The sequence below is a fragment of the Lotus japonicus genome, chromosome 6 (genome assembly GCF_012489685.1).
Source record: "Lotus japonicus ecotype B-129 chromosome 6, LjGifu_v1.2".
Lineage (NCBI taxonomy): Eukaryota > Viridiplantae > Streptophyta > Magnoliopsida > Fabales > Fabaceae > Lotus > Lotus japonicus.
Window position 1 is genome coordinate 22,835,115 of NC_080046.1, and position 22,816 is coordinate 22,857,930.

General features: G+C 38.9%; 1 protein-coding gene and 1 pseudogene across 1 annotated transcript; one reads left to right on the forward strand and one right to left on the reverse strand.

The window, feature by feature from the left end:
- Positions 1-15,183, reverse strand: part of LOC130725116 (oxoglutarate-dependent flavonoid 7-O-demethylase 1-like) — a 49,910-nt pseudogene extending 34,727 nt beyond the window's left edge.
- Positions 15,184-18,566: 3,383 nt separating this feature from the next.
- Positions 18,567-19,278, forward strand: LOC130725117 (histone H3.3-like). Its single transcript, XM_057576370.1, has 4 exons — positions 18,567-18,638; positions 18,740-18,816; positions 18,924-19,014; positions 19,108-19,278. Exons 1-4 carry the CDS (start codon positions 18,567-18,569, stop codon positions 19,276-19,278), a joined length of 411 nt encoding a protein of 136 aa, XP_057432353.1.
- Positions 19,279-22,816: the final 3,538 nt, after the last annotated feature.

Here is a 22,816-nt window from a genome sequence, read left to right on the forward strand (position 1 = left end):
TGTGCTATTTACAGGCTCTGACCTCAACTCAATCTCACACAAATCAGAAGCACTGTGTATAAAGGTAACCCAAGCAACGCTTTCGCATTCACCATGTTCAGTATGAACAGTGGAAAAGCTTCAGAAGTTCTGAAGCTATACAAACTCTGATGTGGACTCAGTCGCTAGAAGCTCTGAAGATCCAGAAGTTCTGATAACCAAGAAACACTGAAGGTTCAGATGTTCTGATGGTGTAGAAGACTCTGAAGATCCAGAAGCTGAATAGTGGAAACTCTGAAGTCCAGAAGCAAGAAACTCTGAAGGCCATGTTCTTCCCTCTGAGTTCAGAATCAGAAGATACAATGGTCAGAGGATCTGTGCTTTCCCTCTGACTCTGATCAACCGGCTTCACAAGTTCCAATATGAAGTATTCCCCTGATCAGAAGTCTCCTAGGTTAAAAGGTCAAGTCGCTATCCAAGTACAAAAGCAAGTGTACCTTCCTGACGACCTACCTAACGTTCTCAGCCACAGCAGAAGCTGGATTTTCCAGAACTGCCCTCCAACGGTAGCATTTCCCATGCAACGCTCAACCCTAATCCTTGGAGTATATATAGAGGCTGAAGATTGAAAGAAGCGGAGAGAAGTAACACATACGCGCAAGACATATTCAAAATATTCTAAGCTTTCTTTCATCTGAAATTCATTGAGTTTACTATTAGCTTTTAGAAGCAAATCTCTTGTAAACATTTCTTTGATAAACAGTTTGTTTAGTTCCTTTAGGAGATCAAGGTTGATCGGATCCTATAGAAGACTAAGAGAGTGAATCTTAGTGTGAGCTAAGTCAGTGTAATTGTTAGTCACTTGTAGGTTTCAAGTGCAGTTGTAACTCTTACCTGATTAGTGGATTGCCTTCATTCTAAGAAGGAAGAAATCACCTTAACGGTGGACTGGAGTAGCTTGAGTGATTTATCAAGTGAACCAGGATAAAATCCTTGTGTGCTTCTCTATCTCTTATCATTAGCACTTAAGTTCTCGAAAGATTTGTCAAAATCTTTAAGGTGGAAGTTTTGTACTGAAAACGTTATTCAAACCCCCCCTTTCTACCGTTTTTCATACCTTCAATTGGTATCAGAGCGCAAGTTCTGATTACCACACCTAACAGTGTTCAGTGATCCGGGCCGGTGTGAAAAACAATGGCTGCCACCACCAGTGAAACTCAAAGAGATGGTTACAATGCAAAGCCTCCTATGTTCGACGGTCAAAGGTTCGAATATTGGAAAGATAGACTGGAAAGTTTCTTTTTGGGTTTCGATGCAGATCTCTGGGATATTATTGTGGATGGCTACGAGCGTCCAGTTGATGCAGATGGCAAGAAGATCCCAAGGTCAGAGATGACTGCAGATCAAAAGAAGCTGTACTCACAACATCACAAAGCAAGAGCAATTCTTCTAAGTGCTATTTCCTATGAAGAGTACCAGAAGATTACAGATCGTGAGTTTGCTAAAGGCATTTTTTGAATCTCTGAAGATGTCTCATGAAGGAAACAAGAAAGTCAAAGAATCAAAGGCATTGTCTTTGATCCAAAAGTATGAATCCTTCATCATGGAGCCAAATGAATCCATTGAAGAAATGTTCTCCAGATTTCAATTGCTTGTAGCTGGCATACGACCTCTCAACAAGAGCTACACAACAAAAGATCATGTCATAAGGGTCATCAGGTGTCTTCCTGAAAGTTGGATGCCTTTGGTGACTTCAATAGAGCTCACGAGAGACGTTGAGAATATGAGTTTAGAAGAACTCATCAGCATTTTGAAATGCCATGAGCTGAAGCGCTCAGAGATGCAAGATCTGAGGAAAAAGTCCATAGCCTTGAAATCCAAATCTGAAAAGGCTAAGGTTGAGAAGTCAAAGGCTCTTCAAGCTGAAGAAGAAGAATCTGAAGAAGCATCAGAAGATTCTGATGAAGATGAGCTGACTCTCATCTCCAAGAGACTCAACCGCATCTGGAAGCACAGGCAGAGCAAGTTCAAAGGCTCTGGAAAGGCAAAAGGAAAGTATGAGTCCTCAGGCCAGAAGAAGTCTTCAATCAAGGAAGTCACATGTTTTGAGTGCAAAGAATCTGGGCACTACAAAAGTGATTGTCCAAAGTTGAAGAAAGACAAGAAGCCAAAGAAGCACTTCAAGACCAAGAAGAGTCTGATGGTGACATTCGATGAATCAGAGTCAGAGGATGTTGACTCTGATGGTGAAGTCCAAGGACTCATGGCCATTGTCAAAGACAAAGGAGCAGAGTCAAAGGAAGCTGTTGACTCTGACTCAAAATCAGAAGGAGATCCTAACTCAGACGATGAAAATGAGGTATTTGCTTCTTTCTCTACCTCTGAACTGAAACATGCTTTGTCTGATATCATGGATAAGTATAACTCTTTATTGTCTAAGCATAAAAAGTTGAAAAAGAACTTATCTGCTGTCTCCAAGACTCCTTCTGAACATGAGAAAATTATTTCTGATTTGAAAAATGAAAATCATGCTTTGGTAAATTCTAACTCTGTGCTTAAGAACCAGATTGCTAAGTTAGAAGAAATTGTTGCCTGTGATGCCTCTGATTGTAGAAATGAATCTAAGTATGAAAAGTCTTTTCAAAGATTCCTAGCTAAAAGCGTGGATAGAAGCTTAATGGCTTCAATGATCTATGGCGTAAGCAGAAATGGAATGCATGGCATTGGCTATTCTAAACCAATTAGAAATGAGCCTTCTGTGTCTAAAACTAAATCCTTGTATGAATGCTTTGTTCCCTCTGGTACCATATTGCCTGATCCTGTACCTGCTAAAGTTGCTAAACATCCTCTTAAAAAGGGATCTTTCTCTATGACTAAATATCATGCAAATATTCCTTTAAAATATTATGTTGAGACACCCAAGGTGATCAGAACCTCTGGGGTAACTAACAAAAGAGGACCCAGAAAGTGGGTACCTAAGGACAAGATTATCTATGTTGCAGATATCCTTGATAGCTCCACTGAAACACCAATCATGGTATCTGGACAGTGGATGCTCGCGTCACATGATGGGAGAAAAGCGTATGTTCCGAGAGCTGAAACTTAAGCCTGGAGGCGAAGTTGGCTTCGGAGGAAATGAAAAGGGTAAAATTGTTGGTACTGGTACTATTTGTGTAGATAGTAGCCCATGCATTGATAATGTTTTATTGGAAGACGGCTTAACACATAACTTATTGTCTATAAGTCAATTAGCTGACAAGGGTTATGATGTTATATTCAATCAAAAGTCCTGCCGGGCTGTAAGTCAGATCGATGGCTCTGTTCTATTTAACAGCAAGAGGAAGAACAACATCTATAAGATCAGATTATCTGAGTTGGAGGCTCAGAATGTGAAGTGCCTTCTGTCTGTTAATGAAGAGCAGTGGGTATGGCATAGACGGTTAGGGCATGCCAGTATGAGAAAGATTTCTCAGCTGAGCAAGCTAAACCTTGTCAGGGGCTTACCCAATCTGAAGTTCGCTTCAGACGCTCTTTGTGAAGCATGTCAGAAAGGCAAATTCACAAAAGTCCCTTTCAAGGCAAAGAATGTTGTCTCAACCTCAAGGCCGTTGGAACTTCTGCATATCGACCTTTTTGGACCAGTGAAAACTGAGTCTATAGGTGGCAAGAGATATGGGATGGTTATCGTTGATGACTATAGCCGCTGGACATGGGTAAAGTTTCTAACCCGCAAGGATGAGTCTCATGCTGTGTTCTCTACCTTCATTGCTCAAGTGCAAAACGAGAAGGCTTGTAGGATTGTGCGTGTCAGAAGTGACCATGGTGGAGAGTTTGAGAATGACAAGTTTGAGAGTCTGTTTGATTCCTATGGAATTGCACATGATTTCTCTTGTCCCAGAACTCCTCAACAAAATGGTGTTGTTGAGAGGAAGAACAGAACTCTTCAGGAGATGGCTAGAACCATGCTCCAAGAAACTGGCATGGCTAAGCATTTTTGGGCAGAGGCAGTAAATACAGCATGTTACATTCAGAACAGAATCTCTGTGAGACCAATTCTGAATAAGACTCCTTATGAATTGTGGAAGAACATAAAACCCAACATTTCTTATTTATATCCTTTTGGCTGTGTTTGTTATGTTCTCAATACTAAGGATAGATTGCATAAATTTGATGCTAAGTCTTCTAAGTGCCTATTACTTGGTTATTCTGATAGATCTAAAGGTTTTAGATTTTATAATACTGATGCTAAGACTATTGAAGAATCTATTCATGTTAGATTTGATGATAAGCTTGACTCTGACCAGTCAAAGCTAGTTGAAAAGTTTGCAGATTTAAGCATTAATGTTTCTGACAAAGGCAAAGCTCCAGAGGAAGTTGAGCCAGAGGAAGATGAACTAGAGGAAGAAGCTGGTCCCTCTAACTCACAAACTCTGAAGAAGAGCAGAATCACTGCAGCTCACCCTAAGGAATTGATTCTAGGCAACAAAGACGAACCAGTCAGAACCAGATCTGCCTTCAGACCCTCTGAAGAGACCTTGCTGAGTCTGAAAGGATTGGTGTCCTTAATTGAACCCAAGTCCATAGATGAAGCTCTTCAGGACAAGGATTGGATTCTGGCCATGGAAGAAGAATTGAATCAATTTTCCAAGAACGATGTTTGGAGCTTAGTGAAGAAGCCTGAGAGTGTCCATGTTATTGGAACGAAATGGGTATTCAGAAACAAGCTGAATGAGAAAGGAGATGTAGTCAGAAATAAGGCAAGGCTAGTTGCTCAAGGCTACAGCCAGCAGGAAGGAATAGACTACACTGAAACATTTGCTCCAGTAGCAAGACTGGAAGCAATCAGACTGTTGATCTCTTTCTCAGTAAATCACAACATAGTTCTACATCAGATGGACGTAAAGAGTGCCTTCCTAAATGGTTATATCTCAGAGGAAGTCTATGTTCATCAACCCCCAGGTTTTGAAGATGAAAAGAAACCAGACCATGTGTTCAAATTGAAGAAATCACTCTACGGTCTGAAGCAAGCTCCCAGAGCATGGTATGAGAGACTTAGCTCATTCCTTCTGGAGAATGAGTTTGTAAGGGGTAAAGTAGATACAACTCTTTTTTGCAAGACTTATAAAGATGATATCTTAATCGTGCAAATTTATGTTGATGATATTATATTTGGTTCTGCTAATCAATCTCTATGCAAAGAATTTTCTAAGATGATGCAGGCTGAATTTGAGATGAGTATGATGGGAGAATTAAAGTACTTTCTGGGAATACAAGTTGATCAAACACCAGAAGGAACATATATCCATCAGAGCAAGTACACTAAAGAACTTCTGAAGAAGTTCAATATGCTGGAATCTACAGTGGCCAAGACTCCAATGCATCCAACATGCATTCTGGAGAAAGAAGATATAAGTGGTAAAGTATGTCAGAAGCTCTATCGTGGCATGATAGGTTCACTTCTATACTTAACTGCATCTAGGCCAGACATACTATTTAGTGTTCATTTATGTGCTCGATTCCAATCAGATCCAAGGGAAACCCACTTAACTGCTGTTAAGAGGATCCTAAGGTATCTGAAAGGCACCACTAACCTTGGCTTGATGTATAAGAAAACATCAGAGTATAAGCTTTCAGGTTATTGTGATGCTGATTATGCTGGAGATAGAACAGAGAGAAAAAGTACTTCCGGAAATTGTCAATTTCTGGGAAGCAATCTAGTCTCATGGGCAAGCAAGAGGCAATCAACCATTGCACTATCAACTGCAGAGGCAGAATATATCTCAGCAGCAATATGCAGCACTCAGATGCTCTGGATGAAACATCAGCTGGAGGATTATCAGATCCTTGAGAGCAATATCCCAATCTATTGTGATAACACTGCTGCAATCTCATTGAGTAAGAATCCTATCCTACATTCAAGGGCAAAGCACATTGAGGTAAAGTATCACTTTATTAGAGATTATGTACAGAAGGGCGTACTTCTTCTGAAGTTTGTTGATACTGACCATCAATGGGCAGATATCTTTACAAAGCCCTTAGCAGAGGATAGATTTAATTTTATTCTGAAAAATCTAAACATGGACTTTTGTCCAGAGTGAAGATGGATCAGAACCTCTGACTATGATACTTCTTGATCAGAAGATGTCTAGTCCAGAAGGTAACTCAATCAGAGTGTGTGTGCCCACTGGTACTGACTCTGAAGCTGAGACAACAACACGTGTGTCAGAATTTCTGATGCATAGTTCCTTGTGCCCGTGTGACAGTCTGTTATGATTGCGTGCAGATATGCTTATCTCCTGTGTGTGATTTGTGTATTTTACTGTTACTATCTATCTTTAATTTTCAGCCGTTGATCTTAAAGTGCTTTTTGAATCAACAACGGTTATTTGATAAAACCCACTATACACACACGTTCTCTTTCACTTCCGGTTTTCACTCTCGCTCTCTCTGCTTTTCAAAACCGCTTGTTCTCGATTTCTCTCTCGATCTCTCTTCATCTTTCAACCTTCATCTTCTACCTCAAACCTTCAACCACTTCAAAATGGTGAGACAAACCAGAAGATCTACTGCAGATGCACCTCAGTTCCCTCACATGGTAGTTGGTCTAGCAACGGGTCAAAGGGGCTCTGAGAATCCAACTCAAGATCAAGTTCAAGCTCAAGAACAGAGTGTTCCAATTGCAGAACGGGGCTGTGCCGTTCACTGTGTTTATCCTCCTGAGGAACTCCAAGTCCTGGCAGAATGGAGATTCAACCTCGACAACTTGGCTACAAATGGGTTTGATCTTCGTCCTGAAGTCCAAGCTCAAGGTTGGGGAAATTACTTCAACAGACTTCGAGGACCGGTGTATGATAGATTGGTAAAGGAATTCTGGAAGCACGCCGACTGCGATGATACTCAGGTGGTCTCTCACATTCTTGGAAGGAAGATCATCATCACTGAGAAGTCATTCGTGAATCTGCTAGGTGCAGAAACTGCTTATGGGTATCGGTTCCAACTGACGGAATCGAAGCTGAAACCCAGCACCAAGGACACAGTCAACCAGGCTCTGTACACCACCTTCAAACCGGGCAAGACGAGTTACAAGGTGATGGATCTTCATCCCAAACTAAGGATCTGGCACAAGATCCTGCTCAACTGCATAAACCAGAGACCGAAGGGCAGTTCCCCAGACTACATCAACTTCAACCAGAAGGCGATGTTGTTCTTCATCCAAGACAAGAGGAAGATCTGCCTTCCCTACTTCCTGTTCTCCTACTTGAAGGAATGTATCCGGAAGTCTAGGACTACTGCCTCCATCAAGTCAGCAATCAAGTATATCCCCTTTGGGAGACTGTTGTCTGATCTCTTGATTGAGAGTGGCCTCATTCAAGATCTGATCAATGCTGGTTGCACAGAGGATTTGAGCACCATTGTCAGTGATGTCTTCACTGCAAATTCTCTGAAGAAGATGGGTTTGGTCCAGAAGAAGATTGCTCCTGCTCATGAAGACACATCTTCTGAGATCAGAGGTAGAAGGATGCCTCTGAATGACTACCCTCTGTGGACTCAGGCAGACCATCCTGACGCCATCAGATGCTATGTTGAAGACCTCAGGGCTCAAGGATTCGAAATTGACCTTGATGATTTCGTCAGCAGACTACCGCCAGCTCCAGAGTTTCCTTCTCCTCCCAAGAAGAAAGCTCAGAGGAAGATGGTTCTGGAAGAATCTTCTGAGGAATCTGATGTCCCTCTGGTCAAGAAGACAAAGAGAAAGCCTGATGATGGTGATGATAGTGACAATGAGGATGGTCCTCCAAAGAAGAAGAAGAAGAAGGTCAGAATCGTGGTGAAGCCTACTCGGGTGGAACCAGCTGCTGAAGTGGTCAGAAGGACTGAACCTCCTGCCAGAGTGACTAGATCATCAGCACATCCAAGTAAGCCTGCACTTGCTTCTGATGATGATTTGAATTTATTTGATGCACTCCCTATTTCTGCTATGCTCAAACACTCCTCAAATCCCCTCACTCCTATTCCTGAATCCCAACCAGCCGCACAAACCACCACTCCACCACATTCCCCAAGATCTTCCTTCTTTCAACCTTCTCCTACTGAAGCACCTCTCTGGAATTTGCTTCAGAACCAACCCTCTAGGTCAGAAGAACGAACCTCTCTCCTCACCATTCCGTACGACCCATTACTTTCTGAACCAATCATCCATGAACAACCCGAGCCAAACCAAACAGAACCACAACCCAGAACGTCTGATCACTCTGCTCCCAGAGCATCAGAACGTCCTGCTGCCAGAACCATGGATACAGACTCTTCAACAGCCTTTACACCTGTATCCTTCCCAACCAATGTTGCTGATTCTTCTCCCTCCAATAACTCTGAATCCATTCGAAAATTCATGGAGGTTAGAAAAGAAAAGGTGTCTACCTTGGAAGAATATTACCTAACTTGTCCAAGCCCTAGGAGATATCCTGGCCCTAGACCTGAACGTCTAGTAGACCCAGATGAACCTATCTTGGCTAATCCTTTACAAGAGGCAGACCCCTTGGTTCAACAAGCTCACCATGTCCCTGACCAACAAGAGCCTATTCAACCAGAACCTGAACCCGAACATTCAGTGTCTAACCAATCCTCGGTTAGATCACCTCATCCTCTGGTTGAAACTTCAGACCCTCACCTTGGAACCTCTGAACCCAATGTTCCCATGATTAACATTGGTTCTCCACAAGGTGTCTCTGAAGCTCATAGCAGCAATCACCCAGCCTCTCCTGAAACCAACCTCTCCATAATTCCCTATACTCACCTTCAACCCACATCTCTCTCTGAGTGCATCAATATTTTCTATCATGAAGCCTCCTTGAGGCTCCGCAATGTGCACGGTCAGACTGACCTCAGTGAGAATGCTGAAAGTGTGGCTGATGAGTGGAACAATCTGAGCACTTGGCTAGTGGCTCAAGTTCCAATTATGATGCAGCTCCTGCATGCAGAGGGAAGTCAGAGCATTGAGGCTGCAAAGCAAAGGTTTGCTCGAAGGGTGGCTCTTCATGAACAAGAACAGAGAAATAAGCTTCTTGAAGCTATTGAAGAAGCCAAGAGAAAGAAAGAACAAGCAGAAGAAGCTGCACGTCTTGCAGCAGCTCAAGCTGAACAAGCCAGACTTGAGGCAGAGCGACTTGAAGCTGAGGCTGAAGCTCTTAGATGCCAAGCACTTGCACCAGTTGTGTTTACTCCTGCTGCTTCTGCTTCCATTCCAGATCCTCAAGCTGCTCAGAATGTTCCTTCCAGTTCTACTCAGCCAAGCTCATCCAGACTCGACATCATGGAACAACGTCTTGACACTCATGAATCCATGCTGATTGAGATGAAGCACATGATGATGGAACTTCTGCGACGCACTGACAAACCTTAGTTTTAGGATCTCTTCTTTTTCTTCTTTTTCGTTAACTTTGTTTTCCTTTTGTTAAACTCTGTTTCCTTTTTAATTTGTTCGTTTGTGATTATATATGCATATCTATATACTTGTGTCACATATGTTTGCTAAACTCGTTTTATTCATAATCTTTTTATGTTTACATCATACATTACTTCCCTATAAAGTCTAGAATGGAGGATCTCTCCTCATTCTTCTGCACTCCTGGCGCTGCTCTGACCTATCTTTCTCCAGACGCTCCAGTACATGCTGGATGTTGCTGAGCCTGTTCTTTAGCTCATCCCTCTCCAGAATCTCTTCTGAAGTCTTGAGCTTCTCTTCCAAACACTCTTTCTCTTCCAGCAGCTTGAGTTCAAGCCGGCTGAGTTCTTGCACCTCCTCCATGAAGGCAAGAAATTCCTTCAGGTCTCTCTCCAACTCTGGACGCAGGTCCTCTTCCAGCAGTGTCCGTGTTAGCTCCGAGATGGTCGTTGTACCCTCTGGATGCCTGATGTTCAGGAACAAGTCCTCTTCAAAGGCCTTCTTCCTCAGCTCTTCTAGTGCTACGTTGTATGATGCCATTCTTTTTTACTGAAAATTGTTCGAGGTGTGAAGCTTACCTTTCTCTCCAACGCTTTTTATAGGCTTCACTTTCTCTCTGCAAGTTAATGCTCCTACAGTTTCTCGAGGTTAAGTTCTTGGTAACTGACCCTTCTATTTACTCACTTGACCGGTGGTAAACGTTCATCCCTTGCATTAACTCTTTTATTTATTTCGCCTAACTCTGATTCTTACATCGTTTTTGTTTTCTTTAAACTTAGACCTTCTCTAAGGGGGAGTACCTTGTACTTCAAGCTAAGTTTTTCACACCCCAGGCTTTTTGCTTATGACAAAAAGGGGGAGTAAACCCAGTTTTTGATGTGTAAGATGTGTTAGTGTGATTTATTTTTCTTTTGGAGATTTTAAGAGTTCCACCTTCATGACCATAGATGTGTCACTGGGCAAATACAAGGAATACATTTCACTTCTTCTGAAGTGATTCTAAGTTGACTCTGATACCCAAGACTCTGATACCTTGTCCATGACTCTGATCACTTATGCGCTCTGATTATTCGTTTTTCATCTATGTCATAAGTTTTTCATTCTGAACTCTTACATCATTTAGCTCAGAATCTAGACTTTACTAACGTTTTCATCAAGTATTAGATTCAGGGGGAGCTAAGCTCAGAATCAAGCAGTGACTTGAATTCAGAATGAGCAAGATAAACTATTCACATCAGGATAAGTCTTATTCTATATCTCTAAACTCTGAGTGAATTCAGTTTAATGTTTAAGAATTGTTCATCAAAAATTTTAGTTTTGTCATCATCAAAAAGGGGGAGATTGTAAGATCAAGTTTTGATCTAGTAGTACAACTCTATGTTTTGATGATTACAAGTTAACCTTTTGATATGAACAATTGTGGTACTCTAACGTGTTTTTCTGTGTGTGCTATTTACAGGCTCTGACCTCAACTCAATCTCACACAAATCAGAAGCACTGTGTATAAAGGGTAACCCAAGCAACGCTTTCGCATTCACCATGTTCAGTATGAACAGTGGAAAAGCTTCAGAAGTTCTGAAGCTATACAAACTCTGATGTGGACTCAGTCGCTAGAAGCTCTGAAGATCCAGAAGTTCTGATAACCAAGAAACACTGAAGGTTCAGATGTTCTGATGGTGTAGAAGACTCTGAAGATCCAGAAGCTGAATAGTGGAAACTCTGAAGTCCAGAAGCAAGAAACTCTGAAGGCCATGTTCTTCCCTCTGAGTTCAGAATCAGAAGATACAATGGTCAGAGGATCTGTGCTTTCCCTCTGACTCTGATCAACCGGCTTCACAAGTTCCAATATGAAGTATTCCCCTGATCAGAAGTCTCCTAGGTTAAAAGGTCAAGTCGCTATCCAAGTACAAAAGCAAGTGTACCTTCCTGACGACCTACCTAACGTTCTCAGCCACAGCAGAAGCTGGATTTTCCAGAACTGCCCTCCAACGGTAGCATTTCCCATGCAACGCTCAACCCTAATCCTTGGAGTATATATAGAGGCTGAAGATTGAAAGAAGCGGAGTAGAAGTAACACATACGCGCAAGACATATTCAAAATATTCTAAGCTTTCTTTCATCTGAAATTCATTGAGTTTACTATTAGCTTTTTAGAAGCAAATCTCTTGTAAACATTTCTTTGATAAACAGTTTGTTTAGTTCCTTTAGGAGATCAAGGTTGATCGGATCCTAGAGAAAAATAAGAGAGTGAATCTTAGTGTGAGCTAAGTCAGTGTAATTGTTAGTCACTTGTAGGTTTCAAGTGCAGTTGTAACTCTTACTTGATTAGTGGATTGCCTTCATTCTAAGAAGGAAGAAATCACCTTAACGGGTGGACTGGAGTAGCTTGAGTGATTTATCAAGTGAACCAGGATAAAATCCTTGTGTGCTTCTCTATCTCTTATCATTAGCACTTAAGTTCTCGAAAGATTTGTCAAAATCTTTAAGGTGGAAGTTTTGTACTGAAAACGTTATTCAAACCCCCCCTTTCTACCGTTTTTCATACCTTCAAATAGTACCACCGATAGATACAGATAAGGAAATAGCCATTTAGGCTTATAGCTAGGGATAACATCCTAGGGTTGCATATTTCACAATGAACATAAACGACAGTAATCACAATTAACATGCCTCAAATAGAATTAACAAGTATCACACACACTCATCAACTAAGTCAGTATGCATGTTGCATGAAATGATATGCAGGTTAACCCAGTCAACCAATATGCAATCCGGAACGGATGGACATCAACGGATCAGCCCTAGCACCAGCCACGGTGGGACCATTTCGGCCCGCGTGCCTCTTATTCCAACGACAGCGGTAGTCAGATCAGCCGTAACCCGTAGGTCTGCCATTTCGGTCTGCTACAAGAGACGTCTACAGACGCTCTTACACGGAAATCCGGGTCTTATGACCATTTTGGAATCCGACGAGGTCCAGAGTACGTCCTGTGTTAATACCTCATTAATGTTGCATGAATGCAGGATGATTAGTCAAACAACGTCTCCGATCTCACTCGACACGTCGCCACGTGTTCTAGCTAAATTAATGTCTCTAAAAGCTTACCCTAAGGTAACAGTCGATTCTGCGACAAAAGACACACTTCACAACAACACATAACTCATGATGATCTCCAAATCATCCGACTCATCTCAATCCGATGGTCAAAACTGCTCAACGAGCAAGAGTATCAACATACTCGGGAACTATCAATTCCCCGGACTTATCCCCAGGATAGCCCAACCACACAACTGCTCCAACAGCACAAGAACATCAACATACTCAACACAGCTGCTCCAACAGCACAAGAACATCAACATACTCAACACTTGGATCCGACGACACTTCTCGTTTTCCAAAACTAAGATTTGCATCCGAAGCTTCCTTTCGAGTTTGTTATCATTATTTGAAGATTTAGAGGTTGTTTAATGTCTTATGAGTTTTCTTTTCAAAATAATATCCTTTTAGTCTTATCGCAAAATCTTATAAGTTCTCGGGATCTCCTAATCCCCAACTGACACCAGAGAATGTCTCGATCCATACAACACCACGACAAGGCCCGAATCTCATTCGTCCTATCAAACTTTCTCAAAACTCTCAAAATAAAATCGGCATGACCTGCCCGCTATTCTCGCCATTCAGAATCTCAGATCTCATTGCAAAAGCATAAATACTCAGCACAACCAATCAACATGTCATATATCAACATATTAAGCAATAATCACATAGCACTTAGCATATAAGGCATGCACCACACATCCTAGATTACCCACATAGCACATAGCATGTAAGTCAATCTCAAAAACATTCAGTAGATGAATCATCTACATTGTCAGCCGAAGCCTCAGAAAACATTTTCCAATCACACACAATCCAGTGCATAAACAGTAAACAATGTCGAAAACATCGACCCTAAGTATTAACTAGAGATTCAGTGAGAAGCCCTCACCTGCAGATTCTCCAGGATGAACTTCCAACTCTTCCTCACAATCAAAGTGTTGTTCCTCAGGAAATTCCTCAAAAGTTCCTTTAAAACAAAGTCACAGAAATACTATTAGAATCTATCAAAAACTAAGCTATCGATACTTACTAAGGTTACTCGAAGTAATCTATACTCTAAGGTACGATAATCTAGCGCGAAAGACAAGTTTTCGGAAAAGGAAATTTTCCTCCTCCTCCCCTATAGGGCTCGGCCACTTTTGGTAATTGTGGGGCTCGATTTTTCTTCGATCAAACTTGGTTCCTATGCTATCATTAGCCGTAACTAAGGGTATTCTGAACTCAGAAAAATTATCGGATCAAAAACTGTCGCAGGGGTATTTTGGTCATGATTTTTAACTTAGAAATTTCAAAACTGAAATCCCAAAAACCAAATTTGACAGGGACGTTACTAACGACGTTTATGACAACTAATCCTACTAGCACTAAGCTAAGGCGATAGTTTTCAGCCTAAAGGTTGAAGCTTTACACCAAAAACTCCAAAAATGGGTATTTTAGGCTAAAATTGATTCCGGCGGAATTCCGGCGACATAACGGAAAATCTAACCCGGCAGAAGTGATCTTGGGCACGTAAGGAAGAGGTTTAGAATCAGAAATGAAAGATTCAGGATAGTTTTGCAAAAACCCATAAACTATCGGCTCAGAAAAGTCTACAGAAAAGCTATGGAAAAAGCGATCAGAGGTAAGGATTAGCGACTATACCTCGAAACCTTGAAGCAGCAACTAACGGATCAACGATCAAGCAAGTAATGAAGAAAATTCTTCTTCCTTCTTCCTTGGATGAACTCGCGGCCTTGAGGAGAGAAAATGGAGGAGTTTTGTGTTTTTTTCTCACTTGTTTGCTATATATAGAAGATGGAAATTCGCGGGAAAATGAAAGTTTCGCGAATATGATTTTTCCGGCGTCATTCTCCGTGAATTCTAAGATAGGTTTTGGCGAAAGAATTCCAAAACTAAAATGAGGTCTCCTTATATTTTTGGCAACTAAAGCATAGTCGGTGTAAAACTATTTTACCCGATAAGTTGCTTTTTGCATCGAATGTCGGAATGGAAAACTTCCTTCTGAAGAAAGATTGAAATCATCAAGAGAAATGGGTGTACGCGTGTAGAATCTTCATTTGAAGCTCTGAATAGAAAAAGTCTTCATTGTCGGTTGATTCTAGGGTTTTGAAATACCAGGGTTTCGGTTTCGGCAAACTTCCGATGATTGGAATCGGACGTTCGTAGATCCTAGAGTTTCGCCTCGAAACGATTTTGATATATGGAAAAAGAGAAGTTCTAACATTTCTCTGAAGATTTTTGGACTAAAATCCTACAGTGTTCCAAGGGTGGAACATAGTGTTATTTCCTAAGATTCTTGTCCTAGGTTTTTAAAGCGAATATTAGTCGTGCTATAACTTAAATCGACTTCGATACAATCCTCAGACTTTTCCTGGACTTTCTCCTTCACATATTTATTTCATTTGGTAAACTCTAGTTCAGGTTTCCCTTCACGATACATCAACCCTAATCGTGAATAGGATTCTATTTACTTGACACAAGCTTAAAAACTTGGGCCTTACAATAGGTATGTCAGATGAAAGGTGAGGCAAGTAGTTGACTTTCTCTATTCTTAAGGACTCCTTATATATCTTTCAGGAACCTGCAACTGATTCTTCTTCACCATTTCCTGAACATTGGATATTGGTAAAGATGGAGCCAAAGAGGGGCCTTCTTCCTCCATTACAATAACCAACTTTGCTTGGTTTGATTGTTAGCCTTGAGATTGCAGAGAGCACTTGTTATATTATATGTAAAACTTTTTGTACGTTATTGGGGCCCAAAATGGAGAAGAGAATAAGATTGATATTTACTCAAGATGAAGTTGGGGTTAAAGAAATGCTTAATATTAGAGGTAAAAATTTTGGGTTGGAAAATAGTTGAGAAGAGAAAGAATTGGAAGTGAACGAGAAATGAAGAGGGATGTGTGAAGGAGATAGTAAGTTGTGGAAGTGCTGGGCTGGTGGGGTATAATGAAAGGATATTTAATGAAGAGATTTTCCTCCACGAACTACTATCAAATCCCTTTCAAGACTCAATCGTAGTATAGCATCGGGTTTTGTCATCTCCACAGGGATTGTGTTGCTACGTATTAATTTCACTAGCTAGATGTTAGATGAGCGGTTTAGAAAGCGAAATATGAGTTTATTTAAATAAAGAAAAATAGTAACTAAAGCGATAGAAGAAATTCACGGAGGCAAACAAAGAAGAAAGTGCATTTGGAAAATGAGTTCACTTGATTTACAACTTATTCTCAACCAATATATTTTTATAAGATGAAATTAACATTTAAGATGCCGATAAGAGTTATTCACCTACTAATTCCTTAGCTAAGTGAATCTACCAATTAAGAACCTAGCCTTAATTTCTTAAGCCCTATTGATCATAAAAGGAACATTATAGCACATACCTACTCGATAAGACATTCCCAAGCTCTATTCCTAACCCAAGAAGTTCATATCCTAGTGGATAGAATCTCTGACTGTCACTCAAGAAATCCTACTAGTTCCTACTAGATAATCCTATCCTAGAGAGGTGAGTATCTCGACTTGTCACTCGGTATAGATCTCTTTTCCAACTCATGATATTCATACCTAAGAGTTAATGTCTCCTTGTCACCTAGAAACCCTCAAACCTACTTAAGACATGTCTTTCTTAAGATGATTGATGCAAGGGTGATTTCTCTCATTAACTAAATTCACACCAACTTCTCAATTGTCATGCAAATCCTAACAATCGTCATATTGGCAAAAGATACATGAACGCGCAAAGAGAATCAATAACGTAAGACATAGGAATTTTTCCCCTTTCTATGAACTAAGTCTACATCAATTCATATCAATTTCTCAATCTATTTATGAATTAATATAAACTCTTTAAATTACCAATTAACCAATTGAAGCATTAAACATAGAGAAAAACACCAAATAATGAAAATTCATACTTATAATTGCATAAAAGTGTATTAAGCAAGAGTAAAATCAAATTACTATCATATTAAATACTAAAAGAGAGTCAACACAAAAATAGGTAAAGAGAAAAGAAAAACCCAAAATAAAACGGAGCCATGGACGTCCGGAAAAGCTGTCACCTCCTCTATGGCCCTGACACCGGCCCTCAAGGCCTAGCCTTCCTCTCCACCAAGCAATTGCCTCCAAGTCTCCCAAAAGAGTTTTTTTAGGTTTTAGAAGAAGAGAGAAGAGAAAGATGAAAAAGATCCTCAAAAAATAGGTTAAAATTTTATTTTATAGTGCTTTTTCGTGTTTTGTGCGTTTTTGTCTTTTTCTGATGCAGAAGATGATCTGGTGAAGTCAGGTGCAACATAACATGGTGCAGCCGCGTGATCCTGTGCTTTAACATTCAGCGTCAGCCACGTGTCGACATCACAGAGCAGGTGCATGGTCTGCTCGTGCACTTGCGCTGCACTGGAGCCTAGCCTCCAGAATTCTCTAAATTTCCGTTTTTTAATGATTTTCTCTCTCTTCTCAAATCTTCTCCTAAAATAACAAGAAAATAAAATAAATAGAAGATAAAAATAAGATAACAACTTAAAATAAACTTATCTAATCCTAAATTAAAGTAAATAAATCCTAATAATATCTAGAAAATAATATAAAATTTAGAAAAATACTAAAACTAAATAAAAATATTAAAATGTATGAAATAAGCCTAAAGTGTATTAAAATGACTAAAATATCTTAAATAATATATTAAAATGCTTACAAATAAATTATAAAAATAGTCTTAAATCCCTAGTCATCAGGGTATTTTAATATTAGGGGTATTTTGGATTTCATAGAAATACAAATTATAGTTTTTTGTGAAAAAAATTATACTTTGTTCACGTATAAATTTCACTTCCACTTTGATTAAATGTGAAGTGAAGATAGATAAATTATTGATATATAAGTGATATGATAGGAAACGCATAAGAAAAAAAATAGAAATGATATATGAGAAAAAATAGTGTGGGTGAATCTTTATTTAAAAATATTGGAATGACATTAAAAGGTACAAGGATGTAGCAATAGATACTTTAAAAAAAAAATGTACTAATAGATTTCATTTTCCTGAATTTTCTGACTTGTATCAACTAACTTCTTTTTTCTTGTTTAATTGGAAAAATAGAAATAAACTTGTTTTTTTTCTCCTTAAAAAAGACTCCAAGCTTCCAAAGGTAACCAAACAAAAAAAAGGCTTCAATTTGTTAATTAAAGGAACCAATGGGAATGCTCCAACTAGACTTCACGATCCGTTTCTTGTATCCTGAATGACATCGCAGCCGTTTATTAAATTCGAGAAAGTACAACTCAACACTTCACTCATCGTCCGATCCCAAACGGAGAAAACATACGGATAGTGAATTGTACACATTCGAACATTGACCCACGCCCCCACTATATATCGGCCCTCATCACCAAACCTCGCAAAACTTTAGATCCTTTACCCCCTTCAATTCATTTCGAAGAAGAACAAATCAAAGTCTTTCGAGGTTAGTTTTTTCTTTCCTTTCCAGGATTATGGAAATTAGGGTTTACCGATTTTTCGTTATCGTAGTTTGTTTTACATAATTGTTCTCTATATGAAGATTTGATGTGTTTCAAATTTCGTAACAATTGAATTGTTTGATTCTGCATTCTTATTTGGTATACTTCAATTTGTTCCACTTTTGGGGTTCTGTATTTTCTAGATTTAAGGAATTAGGGTTTATTGATTTTTCAGTTGTGATGATTTTCTTTACATTATCGTTATCTATTTGAATTTGAATGATTAGATGTTTTTCAAATTGCATAACGATTGAATTATTTGATTCTTCTTTTCTCATTTTAGGGTTCTCTGTGCCTTTATCTTGGAGCCGATGATAATTTTATTTGCCAAATTCAGTGTTTTTATTCACACTTTTGATTTATATAAGAATTAGGTTACAATTATGTTTCACCGGTAGTCATGATTGTTTTGATTGAGGGGACGAGAATGTCATGATCTTTAAATCTTGTTATCTGGTTGTGTTTGTTGTTTTATTTTCTTGTGTTTTTCTGAAAAAAATTTGCCTGTTGACATATACAGATGGCTCGTACCAAGCAAACTGCTCGTAAGTCAACCGGTGGAAAAGCTCCTAGGAAGCAGCTTGCAACCAAGGTTCGTTCTTGAATCATCACCTCAATTATTATTCTCTTAATTTTTATTGGGTGCTTGAAATTTTGACCAACGGTTTCATGATTTTATTTTTTCTTCTTTAGGCTGCTCGTAAGTCTGTACCAACCGCCGGTGGGATCAAGAAGCCGCATCGTTACCGTCATGGAACCGTTGCTCTTCGGTCAGTGACTATTTTTTGGAATCCTTTATATTTGATTGTTTTACTGGGTTTCCATTTTCTTGATTTTGTTATGTTTTCTAATAATTGAATTGTTGTTGATGGAACAGTGAGATTAGGAAGTACCAGAAGAGTACTGATCTGCTAATCAGGAAACTCCCTTTCCAGAGGTTGGTTCGTGAAATTGCTCAGGACTTCAAGGTAATGTGTAATTACTGATGTGAGATTCAGGTCTTATGTGTTTTTTTCTTAACCATTGTGACTAAAGTTATGTTTTTTTTCATGTGGTTGCAGACTGACCTGCGTTTCCAGAGTCATGCTATCTTTGCATTGCAAGAAGCTGCCGAGGCATACCTCGTTGGACTCTTTGAGGACACCAACCTGTGCGCCATCCATGCTAAGCGTGTCACTATCATGCCTAAGGATATCCAGTTAGCAAGGAGGATTCGTGGTGAGCATGCTTGATGTGGTACGTTTGGTGCTGGTCATATAGGGTGGCTGTGGAAGTGTGTTGTTTTTTAGATTTCTTTTTGTTGAAGCTTATTAGTGGTAAAGTTGTTTGATGGTAGTCTCATCAGTTGTGGTAGGAAAATACTGCCTTGTTTTATGAAGCTCTAATTATTAGTAATTGTGGAGTTTGGTTCTCTGGTTCTGTGAATTGCTATCGTAATTTATGGACATGCATCCATTTGGTAATTGTATTTGACAATCTTTTATTGTTATCTAAGATAGTGGACCTAGTTTATTATGATGCTTGTTTGTTCATGTTTTAGGAATACGACAGTCTTTCAAACAAAAGTTCTGCATAATAGAATTAGCTAACACATTCCTTCAAATTGTGGTCAACTTTTTCATGAAAACTCCCTTCAATTATCCTTTTATGAATTGATTAAGCGTTATATTTTCCATAAAATGTAGTTATGTAGCAAAAATGATTGACCAATAAACCGTGTATTTTGCACCAGTAATGACCTCAATTAGCTTATTGTTTAGCTTGGCCCTTCAGCCTCATTGGTGAATGTAGCCTGTATGGTGCTCTCGAATTTGATAAAATTTTGCTGAAGAATGCTGCATGGAATTCTATATGCTGAAGAAGGCATGTTGGGGTCCTGTTACAACGAGGTCACTCAACAAAGTGCTGTGATATTTGCACTATTTAATGTTTAGTCACAATGTTTTGGGAATTGTGATGAAGAGAAATTGGAAGTTTTCATAAACGAACAAGATTGCGCTTATCGAGTTCTAGCAATGAACAAGAGATTTATTTATAGTTATCATAAATACAATATCTTGACATCGTCCCAACACATAAAAAAATGTTGTACTAGTAGCCGTGACTTTCTACCACATGTTTTTGAGTTTTTCCATATTTATTACAGTTATACTCCCTTTGTCCCTTATTAGAAGTCACTTTTATGAGTTTTATATTTCCCGAAATATAAATCAATTTACAATATATAAGAAGCATTGATAATTTTTGTATGTCTACCCTTATGCTAATACTTAAATTTTTCCACTATCTAAAATTTTGCTTTATTTGTAAGACCATTATTATTTAGAGATAGTGAAATATTAATAGGGAGAGATAACTTTTAATGAGGGTAATTTAGGAAAATTATTAAAAAGAACTACATATTCATTACTACAAACTAATTTTCATTGCTTCTAGCAGGAAGGATCTAGTGGGATTGTTTCTTTTAATTTCCTCAAGGAAGAAGTTGTTGGTTCTGTTATTTCCCATCTCCCCTTCTCGTTTTTTTTTTTTTTCTCTGAAATTATGCTATCTGTGTATAGCTTACTTGCTTCTCAGTTTGTTCTCTTATTGTATTCGGGTTAGCACCCCTTGTGCTTGATTTGAATGCAATGGCTTGGCTTATAAAAAATAAAAAACACTAATTTTAACTAGTTTTCTTAATCTTAAATAATTTGGTGAAAACGACTTATAATGGGACAAAGAGAGTAAAATATAACCGCATGTCCATATATATTTTTTTCTTTGTGAAATGAAGGGTTTTTATTTTTTGTGAAATTAAGGGGCTAGGCCCCAGGACAAGAAAAAGCTCCGTAGGCCCTAAAGGGTAAGGGAGGATGCAGCCTCACAATCTTGATACATAATCGAAAGGCAATCCTCCATAGGAAAGCTAAATACATGAGTATCGAAAGGAAAACTATAGCCAATATAGGCTGAATGATCCGCTAAAGAGATAGTCTAGGAGAGCTAAACACATGAGAACCAAAAGGAAAGCTATAACCAATCAGCTAAAGAGTTAGTCTCCTTAGGAGCAATGAACTGTAATGCCTCCATGAACTAGGTTTTTTTTTTGTGAATAGGCAAAAATATCTAAGTCCATGTTGTATTTCTGTTGGGATGAGTTTTAATTATATATAATATAATTTTTATGGTACCATCTAAAAGTGGAGTGGTTTCATACATTTTGCCTTGATTTATCATTGTTCTTTTTATAATAAGTTTTTATTATTTGCAATATAGTCATTTATATTCTAAATAATAGATTGAAGGGTTTTAAATCCTCACATTTTTAATGGGTACTGGAGCAATGCATATGATTGTAATAATGTCAAATAGGAATTAAAGTGAAATGCATTGTTTATTTGAGTTTAAAAGTTAGGGGGAGATTAGGGTGAACCTTTTTTTTTAGTTCAATTAGAACCGTTGGATCTAGGAATCTAAAAATATTTTTTTAGTTAGTGGTTTGAATTGAGTGAGAGAGTTGAAAGGGTATAGATGTAATATACCCCTCTCTCACCATTGTGCCCCTACCCTATCCCCTCCCGCCCCATCATGTAGCTTCAAAGTTGAGCTCGGAAGGATTGCCGGCCTCAACAATGACAACGATAAGACCAATGGAGACGAGGTGGAGCTTGTGGCGAAGAGAGGAGGCGTTGGTTGCAATGACAACCTTGGCCGAAAATCACGACAACAAATGAGTTTCTAGAAGAAGCAGTGAAAGTTGGGCTTTCTAGTTGGATGTGGGCATGAAATGATGGTGGTTCCTGGTTCCAGATCATCTTTTGATTTTTGGATTGTCTTTTTTATAGGTAAATGTTAGTCGTTAGTAAATTAGTATAAACTATTCCTCCTCAGGCGTCAGTACCAAATTTTATCCGTCTTCATTTTACTTTAATATAAGTATATTTTTAGTTTAAACTTTGATTTTTTGTTCATGTTTATTTCATTACTTCATTATTATTAATATAAAAACAAAAAAACAAAAACAAAAAGGTAAGAAAAAGTTAAGACAACGAAAACAAAACAAAAAAAAAAAAAGAAAAGAAGGAAAGGTCTCGTAGCAGACCAGAGAAATAAAAAAGAGGACAAAGTAGCTTTGGTTAAAAGGAAGATTGAAAATATTAGAAAAAGAATAGAGGCAGAACCACTTGCAGTGGCAGAGGATAGGGGTCTGGCTTGCAGAGCTGTTTTGGTTGAAAAATTATCAAAGCAGAGTTTGCTTAAGAGACTCTACAATCAGATATGCATCCCCAAGAGTCAGTGGCTGTTGAACAATTTGCAATCCAATTTCAATTTTCACCACCTTCTGATAAATAAAAAGATGGATAAAGTAAAAGAAAGAGGGGAAATGAGGTGCTGCAGGAATTGACAGAAACAGAGCCACAATTTTGGAACAGAGAAAGGTGATTACAGAGATTTCTTCTACAACCAGTAATTATAAAGCAAGATTCAGCAGCATAGGGGCAACTAGATTACTGCCTTTAAGCACTATAAATAGAAGTGAAATCACACAGTTCAGGGGGAGGAAAAAACAAAAAAACAGAGAGACAGAGAACTAGGTTGGGGACTCATCTTCAGATCCCAACCTAGTTTGAGAGAAAATAGTTTGGAGGCCCTGCTATAGAGTGAACAGATCGAAGGAGGAAGAGAGCATCACTAATCAACAACAGAGCCTGAAGAAGTGAGAGGAAAATTTCAGTACCAGGTTCCATTAGCACACTTTCTTCTTCCTCTAAAAATTTCCGACTGTAA

What these genes read in the sequence shown, in the direction of transcription:
- LOC130725117 (XM_057576370.1), top strand. Translation starts at nt 18,567, where the DNA reads ATGGCTCGTACCAAGCAAACTGCTCGTAAGTCAACCGGTGGAAAAGCT. An exon ending in CATGGAACCGTTGCTCTTCG is followed by an intron (nt 18,817 to 18,923) that starts GTCAGTGACTAT and finishes TTGATGGAACAG; the next exon opens with TGAGATTAGGAAGTACCAGA. An exon ending in AAATTGCTCAGGACTTCAAG is followed by an intron (nt 19,015 to 19,107) that starts GTAATGTGTAAT and finishes ATGTGGTTGCAG; the next exon opens with ACTGACCTGCGTTTCCAGAG.